The sequence below is a fragment of the Chlorocebus sabaeus genome, chromosome 12, assembly GCF_047675955.1.
Source record: "Chlorocebus sabaeus isolate Y175 chromosome 12, mChlSab1.0.hap1, whole genome shotgun sequence".
NCBI classification, from domain to species: Eukaryota; Metazoa; Chordata; class Mammalia; order Primates; family Cercopithecidae; genus Chlorocebus; species Chlorocebus sabaeus.
The window spans coordinates 13411422-13425385 of NC_132915.1; the positions used below are offsets into that span (position 1 = coordinate 13411422).

Genomic DNA, 13964 nt, shown 5'->3' on the forward strand with positions numbered 1-13964 from the left:
TGCCCAAGCTGGTCTCAAACTCCTGAGTCCAAGTGATCCGCCTGCCTCAGCCCCCCAAAGTGCTGGGATTACAGGTGTGAGCCACCCGCGCCCAGTTCATGATGACTTTTAACTAGACCCCAGCTCTGGAGACACCGTATTTAAGAAAGAAATAAAAATATACCTCCATGCATTTGGAACAATTTAACTCAGGCCTTTTGGTCTTATTCTTGATGTGGTTAATGTCATAGATAAATAAAGCTGAACACTCGTTAAAGTGGTGAAGACGGATTTCAGTGAGTAATAAACTATTGCAGTAGGGAAAAGGGTCCAGCGTGACCTGAAGTAGGAAATTGGCCTACTTATCCTACCTCCTACCTTTTCTTTTCCTTCCCCTTCAAGTAGCCTTCTAATCATTTTTTCTACACTGGCAGAGGATATAATGTTTATAATTTGTTCCAGAATCATAATCCCTGGAATCATCTTAGATTTTATTATGAAATAGATTCAAAATGTACTAACCCTCTTTTTGTCATAATTTCTCCATTTATCATTTGTATGACTTCTTCCTCTAGCAATTGCTTCAAGAAAGTTCATGGAAACCATATTCTTTTTTTTTCTTCTTTTTTTTTTTTTTTCTTTCTGAGATGGAGTTTCACTTTTATTGCCCAGGCTGGAGTGCAATGGCATAATCTCAGCTCACTGCAACCTCCGCCTCCCAGGTTCAAGAGATTCTCCTGTCTCAGCCTCCCGAGTAAGTGGGATTATAGGCGCCTGCCACCACGCCCGGCTAGTTTTTGTATTTTTAGTAGAGACAGGGTTTCATCATATTGGTCAGGCTGGTCTCGAACTCCTGACCTCAGGTGATCCACCCTCCTCAGCCTCCCAAAGTGCTGGGATTACAGGGGTGAGTCACCGCGCCCGGCCTGGAAACCATATTCTATGAGTACTCGCATATTTAAACTTTCTTAAAACTCTTATTATAAATCTTCCGTTAAGTTTTCTCCATCGGGTACAGCGCTCTCTCCCCCCTTTCCCTGACATTCCCATACATAGGGGTTTCCTCTGCCTCCTGGCTCACAAAGTTCCCAAGGGGAGAATGTTAACAGTGTTCTGAAGCCATAGACATTGCTAGTGTTACAGCCACTCACAGCAACATACAGAGACTTGACTTCTTGCACCCAATCTAAAGATCCCTCAGCATTAAGAGGTAACAGTGAGCCCCAGGCTGCCCAAGTGTGTCTCTTGCCACAGGTACTGCTGCTCCTTACCTGGCCTCTAAACCCACACAGGCAGGCAGGTGAAACAAGAACATCTCTGGGGAATGGCCAAGCTAGTGCCCATAACTCACACTAAGGATTATGCACACCCAAGACTTGAGCCAGAAAGTTACATGAACCAAGTGAGTCAAGACCGATAGATAAAGATCAAAGACTTCTAAAATACAGTCTTTGAAAACGCAATCATTCCTAGCCAAAATCCACGCAGTCAAAGAATAACATTTAGAGAAAGGGACTTAAAACATTTGACATTGGTAGATGGTAAGAGTAAAGAAAGAGTTGAGGTGGGGGATGACCCCAAACAATTTTGAGAGATCAGATTCACCAAACAGATGTTGATTTTGATAAGTCTAAGTTCAAATATAGAGGACGACATGACTGCAAATGCCCCAGAACAAGCGAAAAGCAAACTAAACCATGAAATTAACTTAATAGGCAACGAGTACTTACTATGTGTGCCACTGGACGGAGCCACCCAACTTTGTTAGGTAGGTCCTGCCTCCATTCCCACAAGAAGCAAGACCACTGAATGAGCGCAAGACCACTCATGCAGTCACAGCAACCAGGCCAGAGCAAATTCTGTAGTGAAGAAAGGCTCTCCTAGCACAATGGTGGTGCCTCTGCAGCAGAAAATCCCCTGCCACAAGAACTGAGAAATGGAAGCCAGGCTGTGTGATTACAGCACAGTGCAGTGGAGAGGCTGAAGAATGTGAAACCAGCCATGATGACAAGATGTATCCACAGAGGCAGGAGTCCCCACCCATGTTACTCAAAGGATATATTCCACTTAAAACCAGCGTACAAGGCAGGAAGGCCACTATTGTGGCTTGAGAAATGACCAGAGCCTAGGTGTAGCTAAAAGGGGCCACAAGCTTCTCTAATTCAACATTTCTATAATTTCTACCTTTGCCTTTTAATATCTGGAGGTCAAATCAGGCTTTCCAATCCTAATTTCCAAAAGGAATTTAATTCCTAGGCAGACTACTATGTCTTTTGATTTTCGCCAGGCCCAAAGAATCACCCGTCTATAGGCACAAGATGATCTGGGGAGGGACAGTCTGGGTTGAGATCCTACCCCAGCCATTTCGGGCTATACAACCCAAGTCAAGTGATTTACTTATCTTTGCCTCAGTTTCCTCGTCTGTGAAAATGTGGATCATGGTACCCACCTCACAGGCTTCTTGGAGTTTTTGTTGTTGTTGTTGTTTTGAGACAGAGTCTCACTCTGTCACCTCGGCTGACAGAGTGTGGAGTGCAGTGGCAGGATCTTGGCTCACTGTAACCTCCACCTCCCCAGTTCAAACGATTCTTCTGCCTCAGCCTCCCAAGTAGCTGGGACTACAGGCGTGCACCACCACGCCTGGCTAATTCTTGTATTTTTCATAGAGACAAGGTGTCACCATATTGGCCAGGCTGGTCATGAACTCTTGACCTCATGATCCGCCTGCCTTGGCATCCCAAAGTGCTGGGATTACAGGTGTAAGCCACCAGGCCCAGATAAGAGTTTTACACAGGGTCTCCTATCTGCTAAATACTGTATCATTTGGTGCAAAATAAAAGCAAAAACCAAAAGTAACAAGGGAAAAGTTAGTTTCATCCCACTAAAGATGAGGTGGGTGGTACAGAGCTGGGGTGAGCCTCCTGCTCAAGGTTTCCAGGGACCCACGTTCCTCCCAACTCAGCACCTTGACATCATAAGGATGTAGGCCTTGTATCCATGGTTCAGTTGGAATCAGCCTCACCCTGGGCAGCAAGACAGAGGAAAGGACAAAAAGGACCAAGTGCACCTGCCACATCCCTAGCAGAACATTCCCCGAGCTGCCCCCACAGGGCACCCTTTCTACTTTCATTTCGTTGTCAGAACCTAGTTGCAAGGGAGGCTTGGAAGTGTAGCCTTTTGCCTAGGTGACCATGTGTCAACTAACATTCTTTGAAAAGGGATGCCACAAATAGAAAGGGGAGTAATTTTAGAAATCTCCAGTGTTCTAGAAGTTATCATAGGTTTAGAAAGTGAATGAAAGGAAGACAATGAAAATGCCTCTGTCCATCTGTGCCTCCCTATAATAGCCACACAGAAAGTGCAAGATCAAAGAGATGGTGGGAAACAAACCCCAGGCACAATGTACTCCTGGTTACTAGGCTGTCCCTTCAAAGGGGCCTCAATCAGGACCCTCATCGTTTAGCACATCTAACAACTAAAGTTAACTAGAGAAATTAAACGTGGTAAGCTGTAAACGGCCTAGACATACTCACAACACAATTCCCTCACCTTTCTTACACATTAAACAGAGGGATAGATTTTACCATGAGAATGCAGTCATGGTTGTAGGGTGTTAAGTGTGCAAAGGTATTTAGTAATGTGAGTTGCGGCCGGGCGCGGTGGCTCAAGCCTGTAATCCCAGCACTTTGGGAGGCCGAGACGGGCGGATCACGAGGTCAGGAGATCGAGACCAGCCTGGCTAACACGGTGAAACCCCGTCTCTACCAAAAAAATACAAAAAACCAGCCGGGCGAGGTGGCGGGCGCCTGTAGTCCCAGCTACTCGGGAGGCTGAGGCAGGAGAATGGCGTAAACCCGGGAGATGGAGCTTGCAGTGAGCTGAGATCCGGCCACTCTACTCCAGCCTGGGTGATAGAGTGAGACTCCGTCTCAAAAAAAAAAAAAAAAAAAAAAGAAAGAATAGTAATGTGAGTTGCTAAATAAATGGAAAGAAACAATGGGCTAAGACATTATCTGGGGCCCCATATCACAGCCCCATGACTCTAATTTGAAAAGAAGTAGAAAGACAGTTGTCTTAATGGTCATTTTCCAGGTACCAGTCAATATCCACAATAACCCCATTAATTCTGTGGGGAATCCTCAAGTGGGGGACATTGTTCTTCCAGAAAATACTAAAAGGCCAAGGCGTATACTCTGCTAGCGGCAAAAATAAGACTATTACACAGTGAAAAACAAAACCACAGGTGCCCTTGTTGCCACTTGAAGAAGTGCCCACTCTATCCCTCAACACACACACACCTTCCACTTTCATTAACTTTAAAAACGAAGGATCCATCCCTGTATTCCACCAGTAATTTTCAGATCCTGCCACCAGGGGGCAGGAGGAATCAACGTCAAGAAGCCGAATCTCGGAAAATATCAGGATTCCGGAAGGATCCACAAGAACTCCAAATCCAAACTGTGTTGTATGAATGAGGGAGTTGAGGCTTGACAGAATGTGACCTGCTCAGTAGGGATCCTAAGGACTAGCCCCTTAGTGACCTGTGTCCTGTTACTCCACCAACTTATGCTTGGTTTTATTTTTAACTTATTATTAAGGAAAATTTTAGCATCCACCAAAGTAGGAGAATAATAAAATGATTCTCTAGGTACCTGTCAGCCAACTTCAGCAATTAGCAACATTCTGTCATCTTCCCATACTATGTATATTTTTTCCTTTCATGCTCTTTTGTTTGTTTGTTTGTTTGTTTGTTTTGAGACTGAGTCTCGCTCTGTCGCCCAGGCTGGAGTGTAGAGTGGTGCGATCTCAGCTCGCTGCAATCTCTACCTCCTGGGTTCAAGCAATTCTCCTGCCTCAGCTTCCCAGGTAGTTGGGATTACAAGCACATGCCACCACGCCCAGCTAATTTTTGTATTTTTAGTAGAGACGGGGTTTCACCACGTTAGCCAGGATGGTCTCAATCTCCTGACCTCGTGATCTGCCCGCCTTGGCCTCCCAAAGTTCTGGGATTACAGGCGTGAGCCACGATGCTTAGCCCATGCCGTATTTTTATACCAAGAACCCAGGGGTACTACACTCCTGTGCTAATGCAACATTAAAATCACTGTAGGTCATTAATTCAAAAAATTGTTAGTGTCTGCTATATGCAAAGACCTGTAGAATATAAGCAACTGTAACAAAAAAGGAAGTATGGCACAATACTTTGATGCATGAATCTTGTGCTGTAAGGTTTTTGTCTTTTTTTCATGTTTATTCATTCTTGTGTTTCTGTAAGTGGAAAATGCAATACAACTCAGAATTGCAATATTTGCTGGATTCCTGGGGCCAGTCAGAGATCTAAGTTAAAATCAAAGTCATGCACTTGGTCTTTGAAGACACAGTCATAGCACTTGGGCTAACAGAAGGCATTTCCTGACACCGTTTATCCATTACCTCACTCTGGAAAAGGGCAAGTTGAAATGAGATGGGAGAAATATTAAATACCCCAAAAAGATAAAAGAGACAGGAGACAGGTCTGGTGTCTGTCACTTCTGGAAACAGCAGCTGAGGGGTCCCAACAGCCCTATGAGAGCAAATCTCATTCAGTTCCTTAAAGTAAAATCAAGACAGTCTCACACACACACACAAAGGGCATTTTTCTTGTGATCATTACTCCCAGAGATTGCTTTAAACCAAATAAAACCCGTTTCAACATTTCATAAATCTAACGTCTAAGAATAAGGTTATCCAGCCTATGGTTTACCACGTTTTATTTCATTTTATAAGGTGAAAATCAGTGTGATGTGATAGAAAGGAGAGTGGAAACCTGCCCCCAGTCCCAGCTTTGCCTATTGGAAAGTTATCTGGCCTAGATAAGGGCAATTGTCCTCATTCCTCTCTTCCACCGGACCACCTTTGTATCAGAACAAAACAAAGCAAAAGTCATCTGTTTCTTTACTTTCTTTCTTTTTTTTTTTTTTTTTTTCAAGTGGAGTCTTGCTCTGTCGCCCAAGCTGGAATGCAGTGGCATGATCTCGGCTCACTGCAACCTCTACCTCCGGGGCTCAAGCGATTCTCCCACCTCAGCCTCCCAGGTAGCTGGGATTACAGGTGCACAACACCATGCCCAGCTAATTTTTATATTTTTAGTAGATGCGAGATTTTGCCCAGGCTGGTCTCCCCTCCCACTTCAGCCTCCCATAGTGTTGGGATTACAGGCACGAACCACTGTGCCCAGCCGATCATCTGTTTCTTTACAAGCCCAGGATTTATCAGCTGTTTGTTGAATCAGATGCTTCACCTGAACACCTATTCTTTGCTTGTCTCATCCTCCAAATTCTTCTAGGTATTATTCATGAAAGAACATCTGTCTTTTGGCTGTAACTTTTTATTTTTTCAATCTGTACTTTTTTCTTAGAATGAAGAAAACTTTCTTGAGAACGAGAACACACCAGGAAACAAGAACTCAGTAAGGAGCAGAGCTGTGCAAAGCAGGGAGCACACAAACACCAAACAGGTACAGCAAGACTGTGGTGCGTGACGCTGGTGCCATGGCAACCGCTGTGCAACAGGCACCTGAGAACAGTGGGCACAGAAAGCATGGCGCCCCGCTGGCATGCAGAGGAACAGATTAAGTGGTAATTAAAGTGTGTGGGGCACAGTCGTAAAGAAAACACACATGCCCAAACGAAGAGATTTTGTTTCTATCCGCCTGTCCTCAGAGTTCCCTGATGGGAAGCGTACACAGGTTTTCACTGACGCTTCCCTATTAGGAATTCCAAGCTCCATTTCAAGGAAAAAGGCATTGGCTTAGACAAAAGCACCTGAGGTTTAAGGTAAACGACAGAAACAAGAGGAATGCTCTCTATGGTTCTAAATCTGTGTCCATCATGCCCTAGCATTCCTTAGTAGCTTTATACCAGTCCTAGGGACTCTTGCTTAATTTCACTTACATGTGGAATTCTGGACAGGAGTTTATTTAAAGATGGCTTCCTGTTGCAAGAAAGGTGAACAGATTACCCACATAGGTCATCCCTTAAAAAGTAATTCAGGGCCGGGCACAGTGGCTCATGCCTATAATCCCAGCACTTCGGGAGGCTGAGGAGGGTGGATCACTTGAGGTCAGGAGTTCGAGACCAGCCTGGCCAACATGGTGAAACCTCATCTCTACTAAAAATACAAAAATTAGCTGGGCATGGCAGCGTGTGCCTGTAATCCCAGCTACTCGGGAGCCTGAGGCAGGAGAATCGCTTGAACCCGGTAGGTGGAGGTTGCAGTGAGCCAAGATCGCACCATTGCTCTCCAGCCTGGGCGACAGAGCGAGACTCTCAAAAAAAAAAAAAAGGAACTCAGGGTGCCCACTAGTGTGTCATCTTGTGAGGAGTTTTCTCGTGGTAAAAGAATCACTTTTTAAAAAGCAGACAATTTGGAAAACTTATTGTAGCAAAATTTGGAAGACCAAAAAAGGCTCATAATTCAAGAAAAAAAGTCAGTGCCTAACATTTTGGAACACAGCCTTTTTTAATGCAAACATACGCCCACATGCATATGTCATCTGTATTGGAATCACACCATGCATAGTACAGTGTTTGGTAACTGTCTATTTTGCTTAATTGATTGTAAAAAAATGTTCACTAAGTATTCTTCAACAAACAAAAAAAGAAAACAATACTTATGTCCACATAAAGACCCACACATGGATGTTGAGAGCAGCTTTATTTGTAATTGCCTACACTTGGAAGCAACCTAAATGTCCTTCAGTAGGTGAATGAATAAATAAACGTGGTACATCCAGACATGTAGCGTTTTTCAGCGCTGAAAAGAAATGAACTATCAAGCCATGAAAAGACACTAAGTAACCTTAAATGTACATTACTGGGTGAAAGAAACCAATCTAAACTGGCTACATATTGTGCGATCCCAACCGTACAACATTCTGGAAAATGCAAAACTATGGAGACAGTAAATGGCGCTTTCAAGGCGTCAGGGGGAGGTGGGGACAAATAAGAAGTGTGGGCTTTTTTGTTTTTTGAGACGGAGTCTCACTCTTTCACCCAGGCTGGAGTGCAGTGGCACAATCTCGGCTCACTGCAGTCTCCACCTCCCAGGTTCAGGCGATTCTCCTGCCTCAGCCTCCGGCGTAGCTGGGATTACAGGCACCCGCCACCACGCCCGGCTAATTTTTTGGTATTTTCAGTAGAGACGGGGTTTCACCATGTTGGCCAGGATGGTCTTGATCTGCTGACCTCATGATTGACCCGCCTCGGCCTCCCAAAGTGCTGGGATTGCAGGCATGAGTCACCACCCCTGGCTATAAGAAGATTTTTAAGGCTGTGAAACTAGTATGCCTGATACTGCAATAGTGGATACATGTCATCATACATGTGTCCAAATCCATAGAATGTCCAAGACCAAGGGAGTCTCACTGCAGACTTTGGGTGACGATGATGTGTCCACGGAGGCTCCTCAGTTGTAACAAACGTACTTCTCTGGGTTCATTCGATAGTAGGGAAGATGAGGGTGGGTAGACAACACATGAAAAATCTGTATACTTTCAGCTGCATGTTGCTATGAACTTCAAACTGCTCTTTTAAAAATATTTTCAAAATATTTTTTCAAAAAACAAAAATTTAGATATTTTACAGTTATAAACGGGGATGTGAAGGCTGAGGAGTAGCTACTGGATTTGACAGCAATGGGCCTTGGGTGACATTGGCAGGACACATTCAGCAGAAGCACAATCACAGTGGGTGGAGAAGTGGGCAGGGGGTGAGGAAGTCACCTCCAAAGAGTAAACGCCACTCTCTCCAGTGGCCTGACTGTGCAAGGAAAGAGAGGGCAGTTGCCCCATGATTGTGGGAGCCAAGGGAGATTTGTAGTTGTTGATTTTAAAACATGAGAAAAGACGGAAAAATAAAAGACAACAGTAGTAATGCTAGACATACCATAGATAGGAGGTAATTTGGGGTACTTTCACCACAAGACAATAATAATGATGATCATTTCAACCAAATATTTACCAAACATTGACTATTGGCTAAGCTGGGAATTAGATAGAAATAAATGAATAAGACTCAACCCCAGCCCCTCCAAAGAAGCTGCAGCTTGGACTCAGCTGGTCTCTCTTACAATTATCCTTGCACCTTCCTAGTTCCTGGGGTCCAGCCCAAAGGTAATCTGAATCAGGAGAAAAATGGAGTTTGGCCTCGTGGAATTATAGGATTTTTGAGAATCCTTTCAGCTCAGACACACACTAATGATTTATTTCTATGATTTCTGTTAAAGAGAATCAAAGGCCACATTGGATATGACAGAAGACCAGTGCTGAGATTTGACATTACACTTCTTAGAGCACACTCAAACTGCTCCACCTCCATCTATTTCCTCCCCCACCAGCTTCTGTACCATTGGTTACAAGAGCCAGGCTTATTATTTGAGACATTCTTGGAGACTGAAGACAGGTAGGAAATCCTCTGCCATCCTGGAAATAGGATGGGTCTTGGATATTTGAGAGCTCAAACTGTACCTAGAAAGATTGGGTCCCTGAAAAAATGGACCAGAGATATCCTACACTCAATTAATTAGAGCAAGGGCTAGCTGAGTAAGGGAAATAGTCCTTGTTCGCCCAACTGATAAAAGGATCCTCATTCCCAAGGGGAGGTTTATCGGCTCTTGAAGGTGCCAAGCTAGTGTTCATATTCGCAGACCAAGCCCTGGGCTGCCGGGGAAATAAATCCAGCTTTGGTCTCAGTCCTTTGGAAACCGGGGCTGGCAGAGTACTAGAGGAGATTTATGCAGCTCCTGGTATTAACTTCATTTAGCACTTGGCTGAAAACAGAGCTGGGGCTGAATGATTACAGGAGAGACAGGAGTGAAAAGCACAAATATGAGCCTGTTCCCTTAAGAAAAGGAGAAAATACCAACCGCTCGTTTGGAAGGAAAGGAAGAGTTCAATGTGATCCTGACTTTTTTTTGTGTGAGATTATAAGCGGGGAAGAAAATGTCTGTGCAGTAGATAATAGGAGCCATCTTTTTGCATAATACTTTAAAAGAACCTATTGAAAGTTCTTTGCCCGAGTTCTGAGCAATGAAACCAGGGTCCATTATGCCCAGGATGCTCATTATTCCATCTCTGCTCCAATGTTTGATTTCCAGGATGAAGAACAGGGCACAGTTGAGCAGGATTCTCCAAGAAACAAAGAAGACATGGAGGATGATGAAGAGGAGGTGCAACAAAAAGGGTACAGTCTTTAAAACAGGGAAATAACCAAGTCTACCTCCTATTCGGTTTTATTACTTTGATTTTTTTTTTTTTTTTTTCTCCCCAGACAGAGTCTTACTTTGTCGCCCAGGCTGGAGTGCAGTGACTCACTCTAGGCTCATTGCAACCTCCGCCTCCCAAGTTCAAGTGATTCTCGTGTTTCAGCCTCCCGAGTAGCTGGGACTACAGGCGCATGCCACTACGCCTGGCTAATTTTTGTATTTTTAGTAGAGGCGGGGTTTCACCATGTTGGCCAGTCTGGTCTCGAACTCCAGACCTCAAATGATCACCCACCTCGACCTCCCAAAGTGTTGGGATTACAAGCATGAGCCACAGCGCCGGACCTCCCATTTGAATTTTATTTTATTTTATTTTATTTATTTATTTATTTTTTGAGATGGAGTCTCTCTCTTTCGCCCAGGCTGGAGTGCAGTGGCCGGATCTCAGCTCACTGCAAGCTCCGCCTCCCGGGTTCATGCCATTCTCCTGCCTCAGCCTCCCGAGTAGCTGGGACTACAGTCACCTGCCACCACGTATGGCTAATTTTTTGTATTTTTAGTAGAGACGGTGTTTCACCGTGTTAGCCAGGATGGTCTCGATCTCCTGACCTCGTGATCCGCCCGTCTCGGCCTCCCAAAGTGCTGGGATTACAGGCTTGAGCCACCGCGCCCGGCCAGCAAATTTTAACATTTATTGTAATTTATTAGAGATTGTCACCACTCATCCATCTACCCTCCCTACCTGACATCCTTTCCAGAAAAATTAATGAAGCTCTAAGATGATCAATGTGGCCAATTCAAACTGCTGATGTTCTGGGAACCCAATATGCAGATTTAAATTCACCCAGGACAGTCTTCTAATTAAAAGTGTAAATCACCAACTAATTGCTCCAGTCCATACAAATGCAGTTAATTCATCTTCTCAATGTCAATCAATAGCAATTGATTGCTCAAAACCCAATCCACTTTAAATCCCAACAAACTGTTACTCTTACCTTGTAATAGCCTCAAAGTATTCCAAGCTCTTACAACTCCGTAAGGTAGGAGACACAAGATTAGTATCTTTATTTTTTGGACAGAAAAATGAACCTCAAAGAATTGACTTCCCAAGTGAGCTAGGAGAGGAAGAGAGCTAGGTCACAATTTCAGCTTCTGATTCCTAGTCCGGGATTGTCTGCTACTCTGTCATAATACTACAGTATTTGTCCATCTTCTCTATTCCTACTTAAATTTGATTTGCATTCCTATGTCTCTGAGGAAATTTTTCTTCTTTTTTTTAGAGGCAGGGGCTCACTCTGTTGCACAGGCTGGAGTTCAGTGGTGCTATTTTTAAATCTAGAAATAGATTTTAATTTTTTTTTTTTTGAGGCGGAGTCTCACTCTGTTGCCCAGGCTGGAGCACAGTGGCACAATCTCGGCCCAATGAAACCTCCACCTCCCTGCCTCAGCCTCCCGAGTAGCTGGGATTACAGGCATGCGCCATCGTGCCCACCTAATTTCTGTATTTTTAGTAGAGATAGGGTTTCACCATGTTGGCCAGGCTGGTCTTGAACTCCTGACCTCAGGTGGTCTGCTCGCCTCAGCCTCCCAAAGTGCTGGGATTACAGGTGTGAGCCACCATGCCTGGCCAGAAATGTATTTTAATTTAAATATATTCTGTCCAGCCTGGGCAACAGAGCAAGACCCTGTCGTGAGATCTGTCAAGCTCACTGCAGCCTCGACCTCCTGGGCTCAGGTGATCCTCCCACCTCAGCCTCACAAGTAGCTGGGACTACGGGAGGAACTTTGTTTTTATGTATCAGACGACACCTCTGGAGTTGGCCAGAATTAGGGTTGGCAGCTCTTGTCACATATACATCATCCCAAATATTTACCATATCAGAAACATAGCAAAGTTTTATCCTTCATTTTACTTTATGAGCCTCTGACCCGGAGGTACTGAGAAATTCTCTTGGGTGGTCAGAGGTACTCAGTTTTTCACTAATGTCAATGAGACTGAAACGGCCGTCAGGAGGTTGGGAATTACTCAGCCTAGATAACCAAACGACCGAAGTGTCTACTTGCAGGTACTCTGCTTTATGCAGAAGTCAGATTGCCGTAATGGACTACACACATTCCCTGCAATTAAAGAACCTGATAGAGTCAACCTGCAGTATGTGAATGTACCCTATTAAATGTCACCCTCTGCTGCTGGTTTTTAACGTATATTCAACTGAGAATAATACATCATTAGCCTTTCCTAAATCAGACCATGGAAAAATGTCTTCACTACACTTTTATTCACCCAATATTTTCTAGAGCACTGTTTCTAATTCTCAGTACACATATTCACACACATACATAATGATGAACGTTTTATGAAGTGATACTATCATTCTTATGTATGAATGATACACTATGATACTTTTGATACTTTTATTCTTTCTTTTTTTTTTTTCTTTTTCTTTTTTTGTGATGGATTCTCGCTCTGACTCCCGGCTGGAATCCAATGGCGCAATTTTGACTCACTGCAACCTCTGCCTCCCAGGTTCAAGTGATTCTCCTGCCTCAGCCTCCCGAGTAGCTGGGATTACAGGCATGTGCCACCACAACCGGATAATTTTTGTATTTTTAGTAGAGATGGGGTTTCACCATGTTGGCCAGGCTGGTCTCAAACTCCTGACCTCAATCGATCCACTCGCCTTGGCCTCCCAATATGCTGAGATTACAGGCTTGAACCACTGCATCTGGCCTTTTTTTTTTTTTCTGATACAAGGGTGCAGTGGCACAAACACAGCTCACTGCAGCCTTGACCTCTCAGGCTCAAGTGATTTTCCCATGCAGCTGGGACCACAGGTTTGTGCCATCACACCGAGCTATTTTTTTTTTTTTTTTTTTTGGTAGAGACAAGGTCTCACTGTATTTCCCAGGCTGGTCTTAAACTCCTGGGCTCAAATAATCCTCCTACTTTGTCCTCTCAAAGTGCTGGGATTACAGGCCACCATACCTGGCCTCCTTCTATTTTAATAGTGGTTACTATGTGGACTTTATAACCCACGAATGGATCTCCAACTCAGAGCTGTAAAATACTGTTTCAGATAAGCAATATTTACTCCCATTTCATTCATCTATCAACCAATACATATCTGTTGAACATCCTTAATATCCAAGGTTCTACTCATGGTGCTGTATGGCTCACAGGCATCTGTTCTCCAGGGTCTCTGGCCCTGGGGGACTGAGAAATTCTCTTGTGTGGTCACAGGCACTCAGGTTTCACTAGGGTTAATGGGTTGGAAATTATTCAGCCTAGATAACCAAATGACTGGTTATTAACCAAATAACCAATATTTCCTGCTACTTGAAATAAACACAATCAAAGAAGACAGTAAGAATAAAGTTCAGAGGCATGTATCTGTCTGAGGAGATGCAAGACGACTTTTTAGAAGCCAAAAGCTTGAGCTGTGCCCCAAAGCTTGAGAGGTGGCTCACCTGGACATGCAGGCGAGGCTGTTGGAAGGCAGGAAAGTGAAGGCACTGGCCAAGGGGAGTGCAGGTCTTCCAGCTCGGGGCCATGTCCTTTGAGGTCCTGGAGTTTGGAAATCATCTATATGGGATGAGAAATGGTCATTTTTAGAAGTGCTGTCCCATGACCTGGAGGGGACAATGGGGAAATATGCAAGAAGTTCCTTCCACCCAGACTCAAGTGGGAGAAGGAGAGGCCTCCAAAGAAAGAGGCATCTACATGGGAACAAGATCCCCAGATAAGA

General features: G+C 44.3%; 1 protein-coding gene across 2 annotated transcripts in view; it reads left to right on the forward strand.

Moving 5' to 3' along the window:
- Nucleotides 1–13964, forward strand: part of SLC28A3 (solute carrier family 28 member 3) — a 90845-nt gene that overhangs the window by 45938 nt on the left and 30943 nt on the right. Inside the window, exons 1-3 of one of the 2 annotated variants that reach the window (XM_073021466.1) lie at nt 6381–6475; nt 9244–9419; nt 10114–10199. In XM_073021466.1, the coding sequence (XP_072877567.1) occupies nt 10165–10199 (35 nt within the window). In that variant the 5' untranslated portion in view covers nt 6381–6475; nt 9244–9419; nt 10114–10164. Of the gene's footprint in view, nt 1–6376; nt 6476–9243; nt 9420–10113; nt 10200–13964 lie in introns of those variants that run through there. The other variant, XM_007969614.3, reaches the window with a different exon arrangement.